Source organism: Camelina sativa, chromosome 10 (assembly GCF_000633955.1).
Source record: "Camelina sativa cultivar DH55 chromosome 10, Cs, whole genome shotgun sequence".
NCBI lineage: Eukaryota > Viridiplantae > Streptophyta > Magnoliopsida > Brassicales > Brassicaceae > Camelina > Camelina sativa.
The window spans coordinates 17877681-17902383 of record NC_025694.1 but is presented as its reverse complement, the minus strand read 5'-3'; the positions used below and the strand labels follow the sequence as shown (position 1 = coordinate 17902383).

The window sequence follows — 24703 nt, the reverse complement described above, 5'->3', positions numbered from 1 at the left end:
AGGGCCTTTTCCTTTGCATTTGTTAATTTTCTTTTCAGACCTATTTTATCCGGGCGCCATGCCCTTGTAAAAACATTGCCCGCTTTGTGGCCCCCTGTTGTTTCTTTAGATGCCCTTGAATTTTGGAAAATTTGAGTTTCAATCACGGAGGGGATTGATCTTTTCCAATCTTTAAATTGGAAACCCATCCTCCTTGGAACAATATAACACAGCTTCATCCTTTGTTTATAGGATTACTTTTTCGAGCAGAGGAGGGTTGCATAGAACCAGTGAGGAGGGTTGATTGGTAGTGTCGGTTCTCCATTCAGGGTTGGAAACGATGTTCCAACATTTTCGAATGCAGAAGCAATTGAAAGGGATGCCCTACTACCTGAGCATCCAAGTTCCATGGACACTGATGTCCCGAGTTAGACCCGAAGAAAGATCTGACATGGAAAATTTATTTTCAGCGATTGAGAATCGTCATCTAGAATATCGCAATCGCCTCATCGTAGTGGAAAGGATGCGATATGATTTGTTGGCCAAGCTTAGGCTGCTCGAATCGCATCCGCGCGATTGGATCTAGAATGGTCTTGGAGGAGTGGCAGAGAGGCCACCTTGTCTGGTTGCATATTGCAACAAGTGTTTTATTGAGGCAAAGAGGAGGAAGTCCATAGGTTGCCTTGACAAGGCCGAAAAGAAAACCAGAGCACTAGAAACTCGTTCTGAGGAATGGGAAAGAACTGGACTGTAGTTGTTATGGCCTATGCCGAACCGTCTTAGGATGAACGCTCGCGAGATCACCGCTTGTCGTGCCTAAGTTCAGGACATCAATTAATGTGTTTGTAATGGCGATGGACTGAAATAAAAGTGTCATGTTTTGACATACGAGATGTTTTGCATAAAAAGAAATTTTTGATTTTTATTTTGATTCGAAACTTTAAGAGAGGCAGGACGTCTCCCGGCTTACATCAAGTAGTCCTACGTAAAATAATTGTGGAGACAAAAACTCTGGGCTCCGTAATTGGGTAATTCTATCCCAAGCAAAGTGTGCTTTTGCGGAGGCCGAGATGCTGGGCTCTGTTTATCGCCTTTGCTCTAGTTCGGAATTGGTTTGATTAGTATTTTTATTTTTAGGTTATATAATATATGCTTTCGTTAGGACTAAAATACTTCAAAAACTATAGATTATGTAGATTTAAAAGTAATTAAGATGCACAACAATAATTTAAATTGCAAAGGAAATATTTAATATAGTAGATCATAATAATTTTTTTAACAATAATTTAATAATTTATTTTAAACCAATTGATTATTAAGTATAAAAATATTTTTCTAAAAATGTTATATCTCTTCTTCTTTGGACCTTTTAAAGTTATTAATCCATTCCATTACTCAGGTCTAATAACATACAAAAAAACACAATCTGAACGTTATAAATTATATTTGTTGGTTATATATGTTATAATTATATAATAATTGTATATTTTATGGTTTAAATTTTAAACCATATATTACCTCAATATAGTTTATTTTTTAAATAATATGTATTTAATCAATTTAATCAGATATGTATATTCTTTGATACCGATAGTGTTAACAAAATAATGAAATGATGTTTTATTCGTGTAACACCAAATTAATGATATTTTAAATTTATATAAATGTCGACCAAACCCGTCCTGCTATATAACTATGTCCCGAGATATTTTAACTCGCACTATATCATTTTAATTTTTAAAATTTATTGTTTAGTACCATAAATATTAGATTGAGTTGATACATTATTTATTAAGTTTGTAACCATTTACATTTTATAAGATTGACAATTCTTATAAAGTTTAACTATTTATAATACTTACGGTTGAGTATTTCTCATATTTGAAGTTTCGTAAGACTTTAAATATATTATTAATATTTTAATGGTCTTTCAACTTTTTTTAAAGTTGAAATATTTATAATATTTAAACTTCTTATAAAGTTCAAATATTTATAATATTCGAAACTTCATAAACATTTAAATATTTATAATATTTAAACTTCTTATAAAGTTTAAATATTTATAATATTCAAAACTTCATAAACATTTAATTATTTCTAATATTTTTAACATTTTTTTATAAAGTTTAACTTTCTAAAAAATATAAATATTTATAATATTTAAATTTTTAAAAGTTTTAAATATTGATAATATTCAACTTTTTAAAAATCTATAAAATAAAGAATGGGAATAAACCAAATAAAAGTTTTTAAGTTTGAATGTCTGATAAATCAAAATTTCTACTCATTTGTATTATGAATTATTTTGGTCTTGTTTATAGTAGGATTTTGAACCATTTTCCAATTTTTTAGGTGATGTGGGATATTGTACCCGTATTTTTATTCATCTATTGAGTAATATATGTCCGTTTTAAAATTTTTTGTATTACATCATGTGCAGGAAAAAATCACAATTTTTATTAGAGATCTGAAAAAATTACGAGATCGAGTTAAATGGAAAGTTAATATTTGTGTAATATTCTCCTATTGCTAAATAAGTAGATTTACTATTATTGAATATGTAATGAACTTGTTAGACAAGTTATATCTTTTGTATAAATATAAGCCTAGAGGCTAATGAATAAAATGAGAGAAACTATTTTACTTCTAAGGTTTCCTCCAAATCTATCAATTTTTATTAACTAAATGTATTATAGAATAATTCAAGATAATTTAAACATAAATTCAAATAAAAATGAACGGGAATCATATATTTATGTTTGAATGAGGTAGAAAGATTTCATTATTTTATTAAAACTTAACTATAATTAATTTTGAAATTTTTGGTAACTAATATTAAAGTCAATGCATTGAATGCTAAAGTCAATGGAGATGAATTTTTTTGTCAAGTTTCTGCAAAAATACTAGTATAGATTAATTTGACTATTATTCCAACGCAATCTCAGGTTATAAATATAGGTAAGAATATAAATTTTATATATAGATATATACAACAATTTTATTTATAAACTTGTTTTCTACTTTGATATATTCTATTAATAATTTAATATTATAGAGTGAGACTATAATTTACAAAACTGAAATAATCATATTGAACTCATTATGAAAGATGTTGTCTACTTTTTAATATTTTAGTATAAAAATGAGGTGTATTATTTCTCTTAACTCTGTTGGTACATATTTTTAACAAGATGTTAGCTTTCAAATGCTTTAAACTAAACTAAGTGTTCTTATTTGTTATGTTTTCATTAGATTTCATTTTCAAAGAGGTTTACATACCTTCAAGAGCTCACTTCAGCTTTTATACCTTTTTTCTTTGAATTTATATTTTCATTACGCTAGTAAAGCTCTTAAAATAGTCTATATAAAATTTTTACTATCATCGATTTCACTTTTTTTTTCTTTGTAATACTTGGAATCAACAATGCGTTAGAAGTAAAATTTGAAAGTTCCAAATTAATAATGCTATATCAACAGTAGAAAAAAATTATATATATATATATATATATATATATATATATACTGTATATTTTTGTTCTTCTTTCTACAAATTAAAAATTTATGTGTCATCCACAAATTTTAAATGATGAAGTTTATTATATGTTTTGATTGTATTGGTTATCTATTAAAAATTATATTTTTAATTAAAAAAAATGATGTGTTAAGTTGAAAAGCTGATGTGTATTGATTAAAATATTTTGATTGGTTAAGTTTTTAAATGAGGTGTCAGCTTCATATTTTACCAAAATGTTGATGTGTCTGGAGAGAAACTCCTTGTACTTTTATTGTACACTAGGATAGTACCTGCGCTACACCGCAGGATTGTTTGTATCACTACAAGAAATATCAACATTAATAGCACACGAAGATAGCTCATTTTACTGAACTGTTATGAAAGATCAATATTTTATTTTAATCACTATACTATAACACTAAATAAAAGCTAAGATAAAAAAATCACTAAGTCGAAAGCAAAAATCGTTTATTCCGCCAATACTTTCTGAAAAAATTCACTTATCCGCCATGTATCCTAGATCTAAAAAATTTATGTCCCACATTCCAAATATAAAAAAAAAACTTACACTTTTCTATACGATAGAAAGAACAAAAAAAAAAATCCCCCAAATCAAAACCTAGGTCGTCAGCCTCATCAGAACACAAATCAATCTTTCCTCTTGATTCATCTTCATCACCATGTGGATAAGAAGTGTCTCTTCTCATCTCAAAATCCTGGTCGCTGATGTCGTCGCTGATTCTCCTCCTCGTCTATCAATAGCCGGCTCCACTAGTCCCTGTTGGGTTTTATTTCGTGGCCAATCCAACAGCCATTTCTGCTTCTTCTTCTCTTTCTTCTTCTATGTTCTCTCGAAATCCCGGCTCACATGGTTCATTGTTACTATAGTTTAAACGCTTTCAGATCTCGAATTGGGACTCTATAGATAGCGGATTTAGATTTTCTTTACGCTGCTTTCTTCATAGATTTGGAGGATATACATAAATCTGGTCTCATATATTGGTTTAATACTCGAGTATGTATACTCATTTGCTGCAATTTTGTAATTTCTCTCCTCCATTGGAGAGTGAATGATTTTTTTATTATGGTTAGTATTTTGCAGTAGAGACTCATGTGAAGAAGAAGGTGTCATGAGAAGGGGGAGCTTGTAGCTCAAAAGGATGAGCTTGAAATTGAAGCTCAAAAGGAGGATCTTGAAGCTTGAGCTTGAGATGGTACTCCGAAGACTTTTTTGTTCTTCTTTGAGAGAAACCAGATCTAAGGTCTTTTCCTTGTTGATTTGAGTTTTTTTTTTTTGCAGACATCTAATGGTTTGCAAGTAAGCTCAAGGCATTTGACTATAGTCTATAAAATGGTTCTGAGATCGATCTTCACCAAGGTCAGAAATTCTTTAGTTCTCGATTTTGAATATGTCTGCTTCTTACTCCAAAAGTTTGTAGGATTTTATTGACTCTTAGCTTTGGTGTGTATTGTCGTCTCTCCTAAATTTTGTGTGTACTTATATATATATGATATACATAATATCTCAACCTTTTTTTTAGAGTTATAATCATATTGCTTGTGTCTTCTTTCAAAAGGAGGATAAGGAGATTGAAATGGAAGACATGTTAGTATTTTGAATGGTTAGTTAGTACATTAGTGTGATTGTTCTTGTTTTGTCTAAACGTTTAACTACGTTACAAGTTTTTGCATTGAGAGATGGATGATAGTAAAGGTAAGTATCAAACTTGTTTAACTGGTTTGGTTTATGAAACATCAATTGGTGAATCGTTAATTGTTTGATTTCCTGTTGGTTCATGATGTTCAGTTTCATCATCAAGGCTTGTCTCTATTTGTCTGGTTCTTGGCACTGAATTGCTCTACTAAATGTTCTTGCACTGCTGTTTTGTTTGATACAGGATGAGCCCATCTGAGTTTATTCTTCCGTTTGATCAGTATATGGAGTCTGTGAAGAATAACTACTCCATCGGCATGAGATTTAAAATGAGATTAGAAGGCGAAAAGGCTTCTGCAGAATTGTGAAATGGCCTGAAGCTGGTGACAAGCCCATACATATAAGGTTGTGTGGTAATGTTTAATAATCTGCAAATTCTCTTAGATTTTTAGCCTTGAGTTAAGGACTTAACTTAATATGAAAGAGCTTTGCTTTTCCTTGAACACAAGTACAATCGTTAGTTAAGGCGATGAAGGAAGAGGATGGTGTGGCTAGCGCCGTGAAGATCCGGTTGTTGGTGTTACGAGTTCAATGGAAGATCTAGTTGGTGGCACTTAGGATGTTAGTTTTATTTTGTTTCAATACTTGGCTGCACTTAAGATATTAGTATAAAACTTGCACTACAGGAAATTTGATTATTGATAGCACAAAAGGATAGCGTTTTTGATGTTTATGCTTTCTTTGAGTTAACCGTGTATTACAGATAGCGTTTAGTTATTTTTAAACGCTACCAATGGTTAAAAGCGGGAACAAAAAAATTGACGTGGGCCAAATTGGTTCTAAAAAATTAGTAAACCGCTATTGAAATTAAAAAGGGGGGAAAATTTCGTTTTTCTCCCTATAGCAAAATAGATCTGAGTCGACACTCTTCTCTCTTTCTCAATTTTTCTCTAAGGCAGATCTGAGACACTCAAACTCTCTCTCGATTTCTCTGGCTCTCACTCGATTCCTTACTCTCTCAACTCGATTTCTCCCTTTCTCAACTCAATTTCTCAATCTCTAATCGGTTTCTCTCTCTCTCGCAACTCGATTTGTCTCTCATGCAACTCCATCTCTCTCTCTCTCAACTCGATTTCACTGTGGAAACCCTAATCTAGGAGTTCACTCGATTTCATACTCTCTCTCACTCGATTTAGAGCTCACAGCAACTCGATTTCTCAATCTATCTCAGTCGATTTCTCAGAAACCCTAACTAAGGTGGGTAATTGTTTTCGAATTTAGCTTTGCTTTTTCTCTCATGTGTTGTTGATATGTCTTTCGGTTTAATGTGAGTGTATGTGGAGCTGTATTGTTGGTCTTGTTCGATGATGGAGAAGTCTTGGGTTTGGCTGCCAAGGTATGGAGTTTACAAGACTGTTTAATTGCTTATGAACTTTGTTACAAATTGCTATTGAACTTTTTAATGTTTGTTGCTTACAGGGCTAGCCTTGAGTATCAGATATGAGCTAGAAATTTTGTGAATGCAGTAACAACAAGTTTGGGTAATCCTAGTTCTATGTTATGTCCCTGCACAGATTGCCAGAATTTGTCTCATCAAGGAACATAGAAATGTTTGATCATCTAGTGATTAGGGGAACGGATGAGAAATACAAGAGGAATTTGTGTTGGCGCATTCATGGTGATAGGAAACTTGCTCAGCCAGATGAAGATCCAAGCTCTGAGTTTGAAGCTTATGATTTGATTAGAACAACCTTCTTTGATAGTGATTCAAAGCCCAATAGCCACAGTGAAGATCAGAATGATGATGTTGATAGTGTAGAAGAATCTGAGTTTAAAAAGAAGCTACAAGATGCTGGAACTCCTTTATATTCCATCTGTCCCAACTACACCAAGATATCTGCAATCATGGGGCTTTACAGGATTAAAGTGAAGGGCGGTATGTTGGAGAACTATTTTGATCAGTTGCTCAAAATGGTTCATGATATGCTTCCTAAGGACAATGTGTTACCGAGATCAACAGATGAGATGAAGAAGTTTCTGAAAATATTTGGGTTTGGATATGACATGATACATGCATGCAAGAAGGATTGTATCCTATATAGGAAGCAATACGCAGATATTGAAACCTGTCTAAGATTTAGTCTCGCCAGATGGGAAAGGGATAAGAATATCGGTGAAGAGAAGAAGGGGACTTCCAGCAAATGTTCTAAGGTATTTTCCAATTAAAGATAAATTTAGGAGGATATATTGATCCAAAAGAATGGCTGAAGAGTTGAGGTGGCATTTCAATAATGCAAGTACATATGGTACAATGAAGCATCCAGTTGACTCATTAACTTGGGACAATGTGAATGATAAATGGCCTGAGTTTGCTGCTGAACCAAGAAACCTCTGCCTCGGCCTTTCCATTGATGGGAAATTCTTTTGCCATCCAGAACACGAAGTATAGCACATGGCCAGTATTATTAGTCAACTACAACATGCATCCGACATTGTGTATGAAGGCTGAGAACATGATGCTCACTCTTTTGATCCCCGGGCCAATTGCACCGAGCAATAACAATGTTGTCTACCTAGAGCAATGTTGCTGTGGAGTATAACTGATTATCCAGCATTAGGGTCATTGGCAGGATGTAAAGTCAAAGGGAAACAGACATGTATTGTGTGTGGAAAGGATATGCCTTCTAGATGGTTAAAATTTAGCCGTAAGCATGTGTATTTGGGCAACAAAAAGAGGCTCAGACCTGATCATCCGTACAAAAGAAGAAAGGGGTTTGATAATACAATAGAGAAAGGAAGTGCAAGAAGAGTTCAAACTGGGGTAGAAATCTGTGAGATGCTTAAGGATTTCATAAATGATTTTGGTAAATGCATAGAGAAAAAAGGGAAAAGGAAAAGAAAAGGTATAAGTGAAGATGAGGAACTATCGAATGATGAATCTGATGAAGACGGTGTTAAATGGAGGTGGAAGAAAAGGTCCATCCTGTTTGAGTTACCTTACTGGAAGGTATATAAATTCAAATTTCAATAATTGTCAATTATTTTTATAAAGTTGCATATCATATTGAACTAATCACTACAGGAAATGTGTGTATTGATATCACCATAAGATAGCGTTTTGTATGTTTATGCTATGTTTGACTGAATCGTGATTTAAAGATAGCGTTTTGGTATAATGAAATTATTTAAGCGGTATAATGAAAGTGTTGCGGGACAGTTTTTTGGTTCTAGATCTTTATTATCCCGCTATTGAAAATGGTAAGAGGGAATAAACTAAAATTTTGGCTAAGGCAAAATAAAAGAAAACCCGATTAGTCATTTCTCATTTTTTTGCCTTAGCCAAAATCATATCAGCTCGAGAAGTTCTGGATCTCTTTCGATATCACTCTCACTCAATTTCTCTCAATCTCACTCGCTTTCTCAGTCTCTCCCTCTAATTCACACTTTATCTCACTTGATTTCTCACTGTGTCAGTTTTTCTTCTTAGTCTCTCAACTCGATTTCTCACAATCTCCTTGGAATCTTCAATAGGTATGTTTTCATTCAATAGTAGCTTATTTGTTCGTTGGAATGGAAAACCATTTTCATTTGGGGTTCCGATTCTTGGGTTGTGTGAACATTGATGTGGAAGTTTGTGATTTTGGGTTTTGATTTTCAGTTTCGGTGAACATTTCTTGTTTCAATTTTGATTTTCTTTTTTGATTATGATTTTTGGGTTTCAAATTTATGTTGATTGAAACTGTTCTTCATTTATCAATTTCAGAAATGGCAAAGAGAAGAGGAGGAGGTCAAGTTGGTCCTCGTCGTAGTAGACGTAATCAAGGCTTGGAGGTAGAAGAGATAACACCAGAAGTTGCTACATCATCAAAACTAAAGGTGAATAAGAAAATAAAAGCAAAGAAAGTGGCTAGGAGAAGTAGTACTAGAAGGAAGAAAGTGGCTGCTCAATATGATGAGGTAGAAGATGTTACACCGCAAGATGATGTGGTTGAAGTTGTATTACCCCAAGATGATGCTGTTGACAATGTAACACGATCATCAATGGAGGCTGATCAGATTGAGAAAGCAATGTCTGAAGATGAGAAAGAAGATTCTGAGAAGGGTAATGACAAAGATGTAACACCGGAAGCTGATCAGACTGGGAAAGCAATGTCTGATGATGAGAAAGAAGATTCTGAGAAGGGTAATGAGAAAGATGTAACACCAGATGCTGATCAGACTGAGAAAGCAATGTCTGAAGATGAGAAAGAAGATTCTGAGATAGAAGGAGAAGCTTGTTTGACTGGACAGGAACAACAGGAGGATAAAGAAGAAGCTACCAATATGGAAGAAGCTGCCAATATGGAAGAAGCTGCCAATATGGAAGAAGATGGTGTTGGCAATGGTCAAGATAATGCGATTCCTAGCAACACTGATGAAGGAATTCAGGTACCGGAGGAAAGAGTGAAAGAAAGAAAAAAAAGAGGACCAACAAAGATCCGTAAAGTGGCTGAAAATCCTAATGAAAAGGTTTCAGTTACTTTCACTGACTTTGGTGATCCTGTTGGACCTGGTTCAATAACATTATCATCTTTTCTTGGTGTCCTTGTGAGGGAACACGTTCCGGTTACAATTTGTGATTGGAGGAAAGTTGACGCAGTGACTAAACAAACAATGTGGGAAGAGATTCAGGTATACATTTATATGCAACTATTTTTTGTTGAACAGATATGAAACATGTTTGACCTTTGCTTGTTGTATGTTATGCAGGAGATGTTTAACTTGCAAGAAGAATGGCAGAGAGTTGTTATTTTGAAGCAAATGGGAAATATCTGGAGGGCTTGGAAGTCAAGGCTATTGTCAAAAGTACGTGCTGCGAAGACTGCTGCTAAGAGAATAGATTTAAAACCCAGCAACATCCCATCGATTCAAGTGTGGAACTCTTGGGTTAGGAGCAAGACTAACTCAGCTTTCACGGTTAGTTATCTACAACTAAGTAACTTTCTTGTTTATATGTCATGTCTGATAGATTTAATAAAAATGATATTTATAATGTAGGAAATAAGTAGCAAGTATAGGAAGATGAGACAAAATCAGATTCCTCACACCACCAACCGCAAAGGAATGCTTCGTTTAGCTGATGATATGGTAAAATAGTTGTCAAATATCTATATATATTGTATATCTTGTTAGAATAAAATAGTATTGAGATATGTATGTACTTTATATAGAAAAAAAGAGTAGAGACTCAAGTAAGGTGACGAGGAGTAAGGTATGGATTGCGGGACACACTCATGCTGATGGTAGACCTGTGAAGCCTCAATTTGCTGAGACTATTGTAAGAATTCTGGAACTTGTTATATTGTGTATAATTGATGGATAACAATCACTTGTTAATCACTCTGAGTCTTCTTGTCTTTAAATGTTTGTATCAGGAACAAATACAATCACTTGATAGTCAAATGGACTCTACATCAACTATTGATAACATAAAGGAAGATGCTGTGAGCAAGATTTTGGGAAAAGACAAACCTGGACGAGTAAGGGGGTTTGGTAGAGGGATTACAGCTACTAAGCTAGCGTTTCTGCAATCTGGAGACGCAAAGATGGCAGAAATGAAAAGTGAGATTGAAGAGTTAAGGGGCATTGTCCGAGACTTAGCTGGAAAGAAGGGAATCCATTTCGTTATTGTTCGGTCAATTGGTATGGTTTTAAGACATTTACGAATTCCTTTTCCCTATTTCAGACAAGTAATGGTGATACTGAAACATCAGAGAGTATTGGTGGATCCAAAGAAGGAGTTAGAGTACAAATATTGGATTGGATTCAATCAGGAGATGTAGTTGTTGGGAAGGAGAATTATGTTCTGCTGAACCGATGTACAAAATTGGTCGTATACCAATTGGTCCTAATGCAATGGATGTCCTTGTTAAGTCATCACTAAGTTTAGAAGCTTTTCTCTGGAGGCCTACAACAGATGTGCTATATCTTGAAGAAACTGTGGGATGCAAAATACCTTGGCCAATGGACAAGGTGCTTTTGTATATGGATCCAGTCGCTTCCGAAGATGTATCCATGGTAAAGTGATACATATCTAATCATTTATCTTCTTACATTTCAAATCTTCTTTTCTTGTGGTGAAGTGATATATCTCTAATCATTATCTTCTTACATTTTAGCAAAACAAGGAAAGTGAAACTCGAAGATGCAAAATATATGACTAATGAAGACGATGAGGTTATTGCTGAAGGTGTTGTGTGCTCAACTAACTCCAAAGAGAAGGTTAACAATATACCTCTAGGTCCAAGTGCTGTTTGTATTGAAGTTGTGAAGGTTTTCAATGATAATGCTCATTTGTGGAGGCCAACTACTGAAGCTAGTTTAATTGGTGATGCAATTAACGAGAAAATCGCATGGCCAGTCCTAAAGATTGACGTCACGACTGCAACCACTACAGATGCAACACAACCTAAAGTCCAGGTATGTTATTTCATTTGTTTGTCTGTTGATTGATGTTGGAACTTGCTTCTATTATTTGCTTTGAGTTGTAGAGTCCAGGCAGCAATAGTTCCACCAGAAGTCCAAAGCAGAAGTGTTATCTTTTAGATTGCAGCAACTCTGGACGTAAGGTAGCTGAATGAAGAGTAGTTTCAACAGATCCGAACGACTCGTGCCATCATGTACTCATAGGTCCAAATGCAAGCAAGGTCTCAGTTGAAGTGGCTAAGATTGGTATAGCAAAGGTGTGGAGGCCAAATTCAGAGATTGAAACCATTTCTGATGCAATAGGTTCAATTGTAGCATGGCCAAATGATAAAATAAAGTTTGTGTGAATGGATGGGATATGATGTTGCAATTGTTGGAATTTTTATTTTAATTTGTATTGTAATTGTAATGGATTTTTATTATGGTTAATGACTGATTAACAATTGTTGGAATTTGACCAGTGCTGGGAATTTCGAAAATTAAACTGGTCATTGCTAATTAACCGGTTTAGTGATTTCGAAAATTAAACCGGTTTGGAGATTTCGAAAATTAAACCGGTTTGGAGATTTCAAAAATTATGGCTAATTAAACCGGTGCTGGAAATGTCTTTATTAATCCGGTTTGGAGATGTCTTAATTAAACCAGTTATGGAGATTTCGAAAATTTAACCAGTTTGGAAATTTCAAAAATTAAACCGGTTTGGAGATTTCAAAAATTAATCCGATTTGGAGATGTCTAAATTAAACTGGTGATGGAAATTTCGAAAATTAAACCGGTTTAGAGATGTCTAAATTATGTTCAAACCGGTTTAAGATGATATAAGCATCATCCCATCAATTGATTCTAAATTAAACCGGTTTCAATTATGTCAAAATTAAACCGGTTATGTCTAAACCGGTTTGCTAAAAATTTGTATTTTTGTGCTTCATTTGTGCTCTCTACTCAAAAACATAAAATTAAAACCCTAAACTTCAAACATTATAGTTAAATTTCTAAATCCTAAAGTATAAAACATAAACACTAAACTCCAAAGTCTAAACCCTAAACCCTAAACCCTATACCCTAAACCCTAAACTAAAACTTAGTGTTAGAATATTAATTTATACTAATTGTTCTTAATTATAACATTTATAATTATAAGAAATAATATTCAGAAACATTGAAAACCTTATTTTGATAAATTTTTTTAAAATAATTTATTTTATATGCTTATTTTTGTATTTAAAATGAAAAAACAATTAACCTCCCAGATTATAGGATGAATCCTACACCGTTGGATAACGCCGACTATGATCTCAGCCGTCCTTTCTTATTGTAGACGCAATTAATGTACACTGTTGATCTGTCTTGCTAACTTTGATCTGGCCCGTTTATTGTTCTTAGCAAATAAGCAGTAATCACCGAGATTGCAATCTAGGCGAAACCTACACCGTTGATCTGTCTCGCTAACTTTGATCTGAGCCGTTATTATTGTTAGCCAATGAGCAGTAATCACCAAGATTGCAATCTTGTGAAACATACACCGTTGATCTGTCTCGATAAGCTTACAGAACACAACTCATCTTTAGGGTTTACCAAAACTTCCCCATCTCTTCCTTTGTGTTCACCAAATCGTTTCAGAACGGATCCATCTCCATCGTGAACAAATGGATAAGACGTGGATTTCGCTGCCAAAGAAAAGCATCGAGCAACGAAATTCGCCAATTCATCAGCAAGAAGATTGGGCAATCTATCTGAAATGCTATGCCCATGTAGAGATTGCCGCAATGTATGCAATCAGTCGATAGATGAAATTGTTGAGCATCTAGTGATAAGGGGTATGGATAAGAAGTAAAAGACTTCTTGTTGGAGTATTCATGGTGAAAAAAGAGCGTCTACAGAAGACAGTGGTCCTCAACACGAAACAGAGGCATTTGACTTGTTTAAGACAACATTCTCTATGGGTGAAGGTGAACCAAATCTGAGGAATGATGATGAAGCATTAGAGGCAAACGACGGTGAAGCAGTAGAGGAAACTGAGTTTAGGAAAAAGTTAAGAGAAGATGAAACTCCATTCTACTCTGATTGTATCAAATACACAAAGGTTTCAACAATTATGGGACTTTACAGATTCAAGGTTAAGAGTGGTGTGTCAGAAAACTACTTTGATCAGCTGTTGGATTTAATTCAGGATATGCTACCTGAAGACAATGTACTGCCGAAGAGTTTAGCTGCTAAAGATATTTGGTTTCAGATACGAAAATATTCATGCTTGCAAGAATGATTGCATACTATATAGGAAGGAGTTTGAGAAGTTAGACAGCTGTCCAAGATGCAAAGTTTCAAGATGGGAGAAGGATAAGCACAATAATGAGATGAAGGTTGGGATTCCAACAAAGGTCCTTAGATATTTTCCAATCAAGCACAGATTTAGGAGGATGTTTAGATCAAAAAAGATGGCTGAAGATTTGCAGTGGCACTATACCAATGGCACTGAAGATGGTACAATGCGACACCCCGTTGATTCTATATCATGTGCACAAGTGAATGCTACATGGCTAGACTTTGCTGCTGAACCAAGGAATCTTTGACTTGGAATTTCTACAGATGGGATGAACCCTTTCTCCATGCAAAACACCAATCACAGCACATGGCCAATGTTGTTGGTGAACTATAACACACCTCCGACTATGTGTATGAAGGCTGAAAATATAATGTTGACTTTGTTGATCCCTGGTCCAACAGCTCCTGGGAATAACATAGATGTTTACTTGGCACCACTAATAGACAATTTAAAAGATTTGTGGGTTGAGGGTATTGAAATCTACGACTCATTTGCGAAAGAGAATTTCACACTTACAGCCATGCTGCTTTGGAGTATCAGTGACTATCCAGCCTTAGGAACATTGTCCGGATGTAAAGTGAAGGGGAAACAAGCCTGCAATGTATGTGGAAAAGATACACCTTCCAGATGGCTAAATTTTAGCTGTAAGTTTGTCTATATGGGGAATAGAAAGAGACTACCGTCTGGCCATCATTACAGATATAAAAAAGCTTGGTTTGACAACACTATTGAGGAAAGGAATGCTAAAAGGATACAAACAGGCGCTGAAATATATGAGACACTACAAGCTTTTAGGAATGATTTTAGAAAACCTCTAGACAAGGAAATTAAAAGAAAAAGAACTGAGTTGGAAGATGATGAGGTGGATCAAGAAGAGTGTGAAGAATCAAATGATCTATGGCGGTGGAAGAAGAGATCAATATTCTTTGAACTACATTACTATATTCTCTTATTGTTGGATCTGAATAAGCTAGCCTGACAGTTTATTCCTTCATGTGTTAGGATTTGCCTGTTCGTCATAATATTGATGTTATGCACGTAGAAAAAAATGTGTCGGATGCTATATTGGCTATCTTGATGCAAAGTGCTAAGTCAGAAGATGGTTTGAAAGCAAGAAAAGACTTAGAAGATATTGGAATCAGAAATCACTTGCACACAGAGGTCAGGAGAAAGAAAACATACTTACCTCCAGCAGCCTACTGGTTATCCAAGAAAGAAAAGACCATTTTCGGCCACAGGTTATCTAAGTTTATAGGTCCTGATGGTTATTGTGGTAATATTGCGAATAGTGTTTCAGTTAACCCTCCAAATATAGGTAGTTTAAAGTCGCATGATCATCATGTCCTCATACAGAACTTGTTACTGGCTGCATTAAGAGGGTTGTTACATAAGGTTCCTAGGATTGCCATCAATAGATTATGCAGTTACTTCAACAGGTTGTGTCAACGTATCATCGACCCGGAGAAACTAATGACAATGGAGACAGAGTTTGTGGAAACAATGTGTCAACTGGAGCGCTTCTTCCCTCCATCCCTTTTTGATATCATGTTCCACCTTCCAATTCATCTATCAAAAGAGGCACGTTTGGGAGGACCGGTACACTTCCGCTGGATGTATCCCTTCAAAAGGTTTGATGTACTCATTTGCTTCAATATATGTATTTCCTGCAATTATGTTCAACTAATATTCATTTCTTGACTGAGTTATAGGTACATGAAAACACTTAAGGCTTTTGTTAAGAATCATGCAAGGCCAGAAGCATGCATGGCTGAGGGGTATTTAGCTGGAGAATGCGTTGCATTTTGTTTAGAGTTCCTTAAAGATTCAGTACCAGTTCAAGAAACAGTTAATCGCAATGAAGATATTGAGGCTGATAGAGGCGTGGTTGAAGGTCGACCTCTGCAGAAGAGTATAGAAGTTACCCTATCAGATAAAGATAGAGACACTGCACATCGCTATGTGCTAATGAACATGGCATCTTTGGATCCTTATATTGAGTAAGAGGTTACCCTTTATGTTTCATCTACTAATTATTATTATAATTTATTCTCAAAACTGTTGTTTAATGTAAAATCAGGATGCATTTGGAAGAATTACAAGCTAATGATGCTCGATGTGCTAAAAATGAAACTTTGTGATGGAAAAACCATACTGAGCAGTTTGCACAATGGCTTAAAATAAAGGTTTCCATATGCAACTTGTCTTCTTGATTATTTGTTATACAACTTGTTAAATTGACTGATTAGCTTGTTAGCTTCATGATAATGTTTTGCTTGATGACTGGTTAGCTCATCTTGTAGCTTGATGGCTGGTCTTCTTGGACCAGTTTGCTAGCTTATCTTGTAGCTTGATGAATGGTTTCTTGGGACAGATTGGTAGCTTCATGATCATGTTTTGATTAATGACTGGTTAGCTTACCTTGTAGCTGGATGACTAGTTTTCTTGGCACAGATTGTTAGTTTCATGATCATGTTTTGCTAAGTGACTGATTAGCTTAGGTTGCATCTTGATGACTGGTATTCGTGATTATCATTTTAGTACTTCAGCTTGATGATCAAGGATGGAATTTTACTGTGGCAGATTCATTCAGACTCAACAAATAGTCATTCTAAGGAGATATGGTGGTTGGCATTTGGACCAAGAAATGTTGCTTTAGCACATAAAGGATTTATCGTTAATGGGCAACGGTTTCACACATATGCGGTTAATCGGAAGACACAAAATAGTGGAGTAACTTATGAAGCATTTAGCATGTGTAGATCAAGTGCTCGAGATATGAGACAAGTCGCTGATATGCTTACATATTTTGGAGTGATAAAGGAGATTTTACTTATGGACTATCACATGTTCAAAGTGCCGCTGTTTAGATGCAATTGGGCCAACACAGGGAATGGTGTGAAGGAGGAAGATGGTTTCACTCTTGTCAACCTTCATATGAACCAAACAGCCTATTTGAAAGATCCATTCATTCTACCTTCTCAAGCAAAACAGGTTTTCTATTCTAGGGAAGATGATAATTCAAATTGGTATGTTGTTATGAGAGCACCACCTAGAGGCTATCATGAGTTGGAAACATAAGAGGATTTAGGTGTTGCACCTTTGCCTGTCCAAGAAGTCGATGATTTGGATGATGAAGCTTGTGATGATGATAGTGTTTATGTTAGGGATGATTGTGAAGGTTTGTTAGCGGTAGATTGATAGGTGTTTGTGGTTTTTGTAAACAATAAAATCTGTTATGATTATCTAAACATTTAAATATATTTAAATATTTTGTATTAATTAAATTGGTTTTTTTTACAAATATTCGAAATTAATTAATTATTTTAAATAATAAATAATTCGTAATTCATTTTAATAAATAAATTTTAAAAAATTTCAAAACAAACTAATAACACACAATATTTGCTATCTTTGCTATAGGTAAAATCCAATTAATGAGTTTTAATAACATTTGTATTATGTTATTATAAATATTAACAATTGCGCAGTATACAATGTTATCGTTGTATATTTAACTATAGCAAACCGGCTATCCGCTATTAAAAGTGTATGACCTACTATAACGGGCGATCTCAGAGCGTTTTAGGAAACGCTATAATCGTAAACTCATAGCGTTTAACAGCCGCTATTAATACCCACATTTCCTATAGTGAATTCTTCTTCTTTTGTGGTAGGATATGCCGGTTCGTCACAATATTGATGTAATGCATGTGGAGAAGAATGTTTCTGATGCTATGTTGGCTATGTTGATGCAATCTGTTAAGTCAAAAGATGGGGTGAAAGCAAGGAAAGATCTCGCAGACATGGGGATTAGACAGAAGTTACATACACAGGAAAAAGGGAAGAGGACTTATTTGCCTCCAACTGCTTATTGGCTGTCCAAGTCTGAGAAAACAACATTTTGCAAGAAGTTAAGTTCATTCAGAGGGCCTGATGGTTATTCTGCAAATATATCCAACTGTGTTTCAGTGGATCCTCCTATGATTGGTGGATTGAAGTCACATGATCATCATGTGCTTCTCCAGAATCTCTTACCAATTGCTTTGAGAGGATTACTACCAAAGGGTCCTAGAATTGCAGTGATTAGACTATGTAATTTCTTTAAGAGGTTGTGTCAGCGAGTTATTGATCCAGAAAAGCTAATATCACTGGAGGCTGAGTGTGTAAAGACCTTTTGCCAACTAAAAAGATATTTTCCTCCATCCCTTTTTGATATAATGTACCATCTTCCAATACATCTAGCAAGGGAGGCACGTTTGGGTGGACCTGTTCATTTCAGATGGATGTACTCCTTTGAAAGGTAATCATCTTTTAACTTTGAAAATTTTCAGGTTGTATTTCAATAGTTTACTAACATAGTATATTCGTATTTGGTTGAGGTATAGGTAAATGAAAACACTAAAAGCATATGTAAAAAACTATGTAAGGCCAGAAGCTTGTATGGCTGAAGGTTATTTAGCTGGGGAGTGTATTGCATTTTGCATGGAGTTTCTACAAAATTCTGTACCGGTGCAAGAAAAAATCAACCGTAATGAAGATATTGGGTCCTTTGGGGGAATACTTGAAGGACGCCCATTCCAGAAGGCTGCTCAAGTGGTATTAAGTGATAAAGAGAGAGAGACATTGCCCATAGATATGTTCTAATGAACATGGTAGTGATGAGTCCATATGTAGAGTAAGTTTTTCTTTTGCCTCATCTTATTTCTTATAGTTTAACAACTAAGTTTGAAAGTTTAATGTTTAAAACTAACTTTCTGATATTTTATAACAGTATGCACATTGAAGAATTGCAATCAATGGATGTGAGATGTGTAAAAGTGAAACTCTTTTATGGAAATTACATGCAGAGAGGTTCTCACAGTGGGTAAAAGATAAGGTTAGATATTGTATATATACACAATATTATTTTCTTATTCCTATGTATATATAGTAAATAACTATACATATTTTGTGTGGATATGTAGATCCCTGGTAACTCATAACATCATTCAGAGAAATTGAGATGGTTAGCTCATGGACCAAGGAATATAGCTCAAACCTATAAGGGGTTTGTCATTAATGGGCATAGATTTCACACTGAGGAAGTAATGCGCAAGACTCAGAACAGTGGAGTAACTTATGAAGATTTTAGCATGTGTAGAGCTAGTGCAAGAGATAATAGACAGATGGCGGACATGGTTGTGTTCTATGGAGTTATACAACAGATAATTATGCTAGATTACCATATGTTTCAGATTCCAATATTCAAGTGTAAGTGGGCCAACAAAGGAAATGGTGTAAAAGAAGAAGAAGGATTTCCACTTGTGAATCTCAATGTCAACCAATCTGCCTACTTCCAAGATCCATATATTTTGGCCTCCCAAGCTAAACAAGTATTCTATTCTAGAGATAACTCCTCAAGTTGGTATGTAGTGATGAGGGCGCCACCAAGAGGGTATCATGAGCTAGAGACAGAAGAAGAGTTTGTAGTTGCACCATCCATTCCGCAAAATGAAGATTTTGGGAACGAGTCTTCTGATGATGAGAGTTTCTTTGATAGAAAAGATTGTGAAGGGGTCTTAGTAGTGGATTAATTGGATTAGGATTAGTATAATGTACTAATTTTTATTACAGTTCTGTTTCAGGTATATGAAAATGTCGAAGAAAATGGATAAAATCATTCCTAGACGCAGTAACCGTCAGCTAGGCATCTCTGCAGTCCCTGTAAAGTCCATCCGGATGGTTTAGGCTTCAAACAATGCAGAAGATAGTGTTCAGAAAAATGTTGAAGAAATTTTAGAGAATATGGGATCAGAAAGAGAAGAAGATAGGCAGGTCAATGAAGTTGAAGAAGATGAGCATCACAATGAAGGTAAAAAAGATAGGCAGGTCAATGGAGAGGAAGAAGAGCAGCAGGCTGATCTAGAAGAAAATTTGTAATCAACAGCTGTAGAAGCTCAAGAAACCAAGAAAAGGAGAACAAGAGGGCCAACTAAGATGCGTGGAGTTGCTAAACACCATGAAGACAAAATTGAAGTTGAATGGAATTCTCTTGGTGCACATGTGGGTCCAGGATCAGTCTTGCTTTCATCCTTCATGGGTATTTTGGTAAGAGAGCATGTGCCAGTCCTTCTTTATGACTGGAGATATTTGGATCCTTCAATAAAACACATGATGTGGGAGCAAATTCAGGTATTTCCTAAATACTCTTGCTAATTTACCTCTTATATGAGTCGGTGTACTAATCATCAGGTTGTTTAAACTGTTTCACAAATATTGTAGGCAAGGTTCAATTTAACTGAAGAGTGGCAAAAAGAATCTCTTTTAATGGAGATGAATAATACTTGGCGGTCTTCTAAGTCTAGGATTGTCTCTAAAGTACGAAAACTAAATAAGAAAGAGGTTGTGGAGATGAAACCAAGTAACATCCAATTTGTTGCAGCTTGGAAAAAATGGGTGAAGTCTAAGACTAGTGCAGATTTTCAGGTTATGTATTTCAAACTCTGTAATGATAGAATATGTTTGTTTGAATCTTTATTGATTATGGGCTTGTTTATAGGTTGTAAGTGAAAAATTCAGGGAACTGAGGAAGGGGCAGATTCCACACACCTCAAGCCGTAAAGGAATGAATCGACTAGCTGATGATATGGTATGTAGATGTTAATTTTGCTGTTATTTTTCACATAGCTGATGTGGTTTTGTTACCTGCAGAACAAAAAAAGTTCAGACCCAAGCAAAGTGTCAAGGAGCAAAGTATGGGTAGCAGGACACACTCATTCAGATGGGAGACCTGTGAGACCAGAATTTGTGGATACTGTTGTAAATGACATGGGATTATAAATATGTAATTTATTATATAGAACTCATACTAACTCTGTTTTCACTATTTGTGTTAGAAAAAAATAAAATCTCTTGATAGTGAAATGGCATCTACAGCTAGCACTAGCATTAGAGAGGATGCTGTGAGCCAGGTGTTAGGAAGAGACAAACCTGGAAGGCTTAGAGGGATGGGCAAAGGGATCACTGCAACAAAGCTAGGATTCCTTCAGGCTCGAGATGCACATGTGTATGAGCTTNAGGATTAGAGGGATGTGCAAAGGGACCACTGCAACAAAGCTAGCATTCCTTCAGGCTAGAGATGCAGAAGGAATTGGTCAACAAGGTTGAAAATCTTGAAAATAAACTTCACTTCTTGTCTAAAGGGAAGAAGGTTAGTTAATCTTTTACTCACATTGGTAACCAATGCTTGATGATTCCAATGTATGCTTCTAAAATTCAACTTCTTCTGTGAACAACCTGATGATGTTTCTACCTCGGAGCTGGATAGTAGTTGTAGACAGGATGTTCGTATGTGTCAACTACTGGATTGGTACTCAAAAGAGGAATGTGTTGTCGGTGAAGGAGAGTACTGCTCGTCTGAACCAATGTACAAGGTTGCTCATATTCCAATTGGTTCTAATGCATCAGCTATCATTGTTAGGTCTGTATTAGTATAAAATGCTTCTCTTTGGAGGCCAACTAAAACTGTTGGATCACTTACCCAAACTGTGGGAGTCAAAATAGCATGGCCAGCTAATAAAATCAAGATGGTTGATTCCGAAACTGATAACCAAACTTTTGAATCATCGGTAAAATTTTGATTTTGGTTGATTTTTATTGAAACTGTATTATTATTCCCTGTTCTGATATATATTTGTTTATGACTGACTTAGGTACATGACATGATCATCATCTACGATTGTAATGCGGAGGAGGATGAAATAGTTGCTGAGGGTCAAATGTGGTCTACTGATCCTAAAGAAGTGATCAACGATATTCCTATTGGTCGAAATGCTACAGTGGTGAAGGTTGAGAAGGTGGTTAAGAAAGATGCTTATTTGTGGAGACCAACTACTGAAATATACTTGATGGAGCATGTACTTCAAGATTATATTGCCTGGCCAATGAACAAGATACTTGATAACATCATTATTTTACTCATATTAGCTATAGTTTTCATATGCATTTAGGAAGAGTTTGATATGATTTCAATGCTTTAATGTCTATTATCAAGTATTTTAGGTTTCAAGAAGGTTTTATAGCAAAAAGGACCAAAAGGCAAGGAAAATACGTTATAGGAAAGTTTCAGAGCTTTACAGTACGGGCCACTTTTGAAGACTTTCCACAACTCAAAATATATCATGCTTGGTGTCTATGGAAATTTGGAAGAGTCCTCTTTCTCCTCGAAGTAGAATCAAGTCAATCCATTCATTCATGCGGAAGTTATGCCCGATTTACCGAAACGTGTTATAAACCGACGTGAAGAGAAGCAACCAGCCGATGGGCTATCATTCAAGGCCTGACCAGCGATCATCACCACGGCCCAGTCCCAGCCTCCTCCACGGTCCAGAATCCTCCTTCGCCGCCCCTTGTCCTGCACTTAAGAAGAGAAGACGTTTCTACCCTTACAAAACCCTAACCCTAAACAAAACCCTATAAATACTCTTAAGACCTAGGGTTTTGAGGTGTGCTTCCTTTGTGCCTCTAAGTTCTTCATCCACGCCACTAGCAGCCGACCTAGAGATGACCAGAGACTCTTCTACCGTCGTCGAAGCTCGTCCTCTCTCACCTCCTCTTAGAAGCCATCGCCGAAGACACCAAATCTCTACTCTTCCTTATTTCTTTCATACTTACTTTGCTTTTGGGATCAAGTTACTTTTGTGACAAATAGAGAAGTTTACTTTGAACCCCCTTTTGTTTATTGATTCATTTTTGATGCTGTTCTACATAATATCAATGTCGTTTCTTAGCATCATGAGCGAGTAGTTTTATTTGTTGGGTTCTATGGGGTGATTCAAGGGGAATTCATGGTTCGCTTCAATTAGGTTGTTAGATCTTATTTTTGGTTTTATATTAGAGTTATTTGGGGACATCTTTATCTTAATTCTTATGCTTGGATTGATCAACAAGTACTGATCTAGAGAACGGGAGCGCTAACCGTGTTATCCTACTTCTCCGAACTAGTGTTATACTGAAGCCTTGCTCGTAACCTGCGTAAGTTGAGTTGCGAAGTTTGGTGAATGTATCGAACTTGTTTAACTAGCTGGTTGACATGCGACGTTGCCTGCGAAAGTTGAGTAACGGAGTGTGAAGACTTTAGACTTTCATTCTATGAGAATAGCTTGTTAGTTCATTAGTATTTCGTAGTTGAGAACCTAAACCGAAAATTAGTATTTACTTGTTAGATCTTGCACCTAATATTGCTTAGAACCATGAAAACCCTAAGATGACTCCCAAAACGCCCAACGCCTTAGTCTTATAGTTTTAAACCGCTTTTATTTACTTTTATTTATTTGCAATAGTTATTAGGAAAACCAAAACCCCAATCTCTTCTTTAGTCTTAGCCATAGTTCTTTCCCTTTTAATTCAATTTGTGCTTGCTATTACTCTCTGTGGGATCGATCCTAAAATACTACAATTGATTAACTGTGCACTTTCAGTCGTCGTGTAGTCTTTTTAGGTAAAAGATTTGGAGTGAAATTCTACACACATCATTACTCAACCTTCAAGACAAGCATCACCGAAAGCATCATCACCTAAGGTATAATTTTCAGTGACTGAATTTTAAGTTAGTCAAATGTTATATGATTGTGATCTTGAGTTGATCTATAATTTTGTTCTGAGTGGTAGAGTATAAGCTGCAGCTTCGCTAACAGCTCATCAAATGGAAAGAAGAAGACTTGCATGTTGTTGGACTGTGAAAACTCAGGAGAGATCGTTGCAGAAGGTATAGTCACTTCAACCAATCTGGAAGACACAGTCCACTGTAAACCCTTAGGACCTAATGCTAGCAAGGTATGGGTTAAAATTATAAAGATTGGAACAGCCAAAGTATGGAGACCAGATGCGGAAGTGGAATGTGTTGCTGATGCTTTAGGTACAACAGTGGCATGGCCTACTGATAAGATTGTAGGGTCTTGAGTTCAGCACACTTGTGTTAGAAACAAACTAGGGCCTTAGTTGGAACTTGAACTATTGTGTGGTGTTTATGTTGGCTAGCTTATAAGTTTATATGCCTTCTGTTGGAACTTGAACTATTGTGTGGTGGTTATGTTGGTTTGTTGGATTGAAAACTAATGTTATTATAAAAGTTTTCTTCTTCAGAAGGTATTTTTCGTTTTGTTTACAAAAATTTCAATAAAAATATTTGCTTAGGAATCCAAACAAATAGCAGAAAACGAATGCTACAAAAAGTAATATTAAAATGTTATAAATAGACTAAATAATGAAATATAATCGCTATTGTATACTTAAATATCGAGGATATAAAAAACGTTATTGTTTATAAATATTCAATAGCATGCCTAAAAAAGTTATCTAAAGTGTCAGATCAACTATCGCGGTGGATGACATCACTTTTCACAACGCTATCTTTGTTTATGATAGCGTTTAACGTGTGCTATCAATAATCGAATTTCCTGTAGTGTTGGTATGATTTTATGTATGACATTTTTTGGTTAAAATATTTATATTATATATATAGATGATTTATGAAATGTGAAATCTATATAGAAATAAATTTAAATAAATTTTGCAAAATAAACTAAATCGTTTTAATATAGCTATAGTAGAAATTCCTAACATAGCATGAAAAATGACTTATTACATTATTTTAAAAAATTAGAAAAACATGATAACAAAGCATGTAGCTGCTGCTATGGTTGAAGATTCAAACATAGCATATATATCTGGCGCTATCATATGTGGGGTACCTACGATAACAGTGGCCTAATATATCATTTGTGAAAAA

General features: G+C 35.2%; 2 protein-coding genes and 2 long non-coding RNA genes across 4 annotated transcripts; all 4 read left to right on the top strand.

Annotated features, from left to right (window-relative positions):
* On the top strand, positions 4013-5941 carry LOC104719225. The gene is made up of 3 exons (XR_002033653.1): positions 4013-4707; positions 4794-4871; positions 5392-5941. It is a non-coding gene; the product is annotated as an uncharacterized LOC104719225 (long non-coding RNA).
* LOC109127045 lies at positions 10188-10797 on the top strand. Its single transcript, XR_002033766.1, has 3 exons — positions 10188-10274; positions 10358-10464; positions 10562-10797. It is a non-coding gene; the product is annotated as an uncharacterized LOC109127045 (long non-coding RNA).
* On the top strand, positions 10818-12009 carry LOC109127043. The gene is made up of 2 exons (XM_019231194.1): positions 10818-11204; positions 11306-12009. The coding sequence occupies exons 1-2, from the start codon at positions 11104-11106 to the stop codon at positions 11637-11639; spliced, it is 435 nt and encodes a 144-aa protein (XP_019086739.1). The 5' UTR covers positions 10818-11103; the 3' UTR covers positions 11640-12009.
* LOC104720460 lies at positions 13259-17013 on the top strand. Its single transcript, XM_010438362.1, has 8 exons — positions 13259-13380; positions 13482-13838; positions 13891-14093; positions 14199-14797; positions 14938-15563; positions 15645-15932; positions 16224-16260; positions 16474-17013. Exons 1-8 carry the CDS (start codon positions 13259-13261, stop codon positions 17011-17013), a joined length of 2772 nt encoding a protein of 923 aa, XP_010436664.1.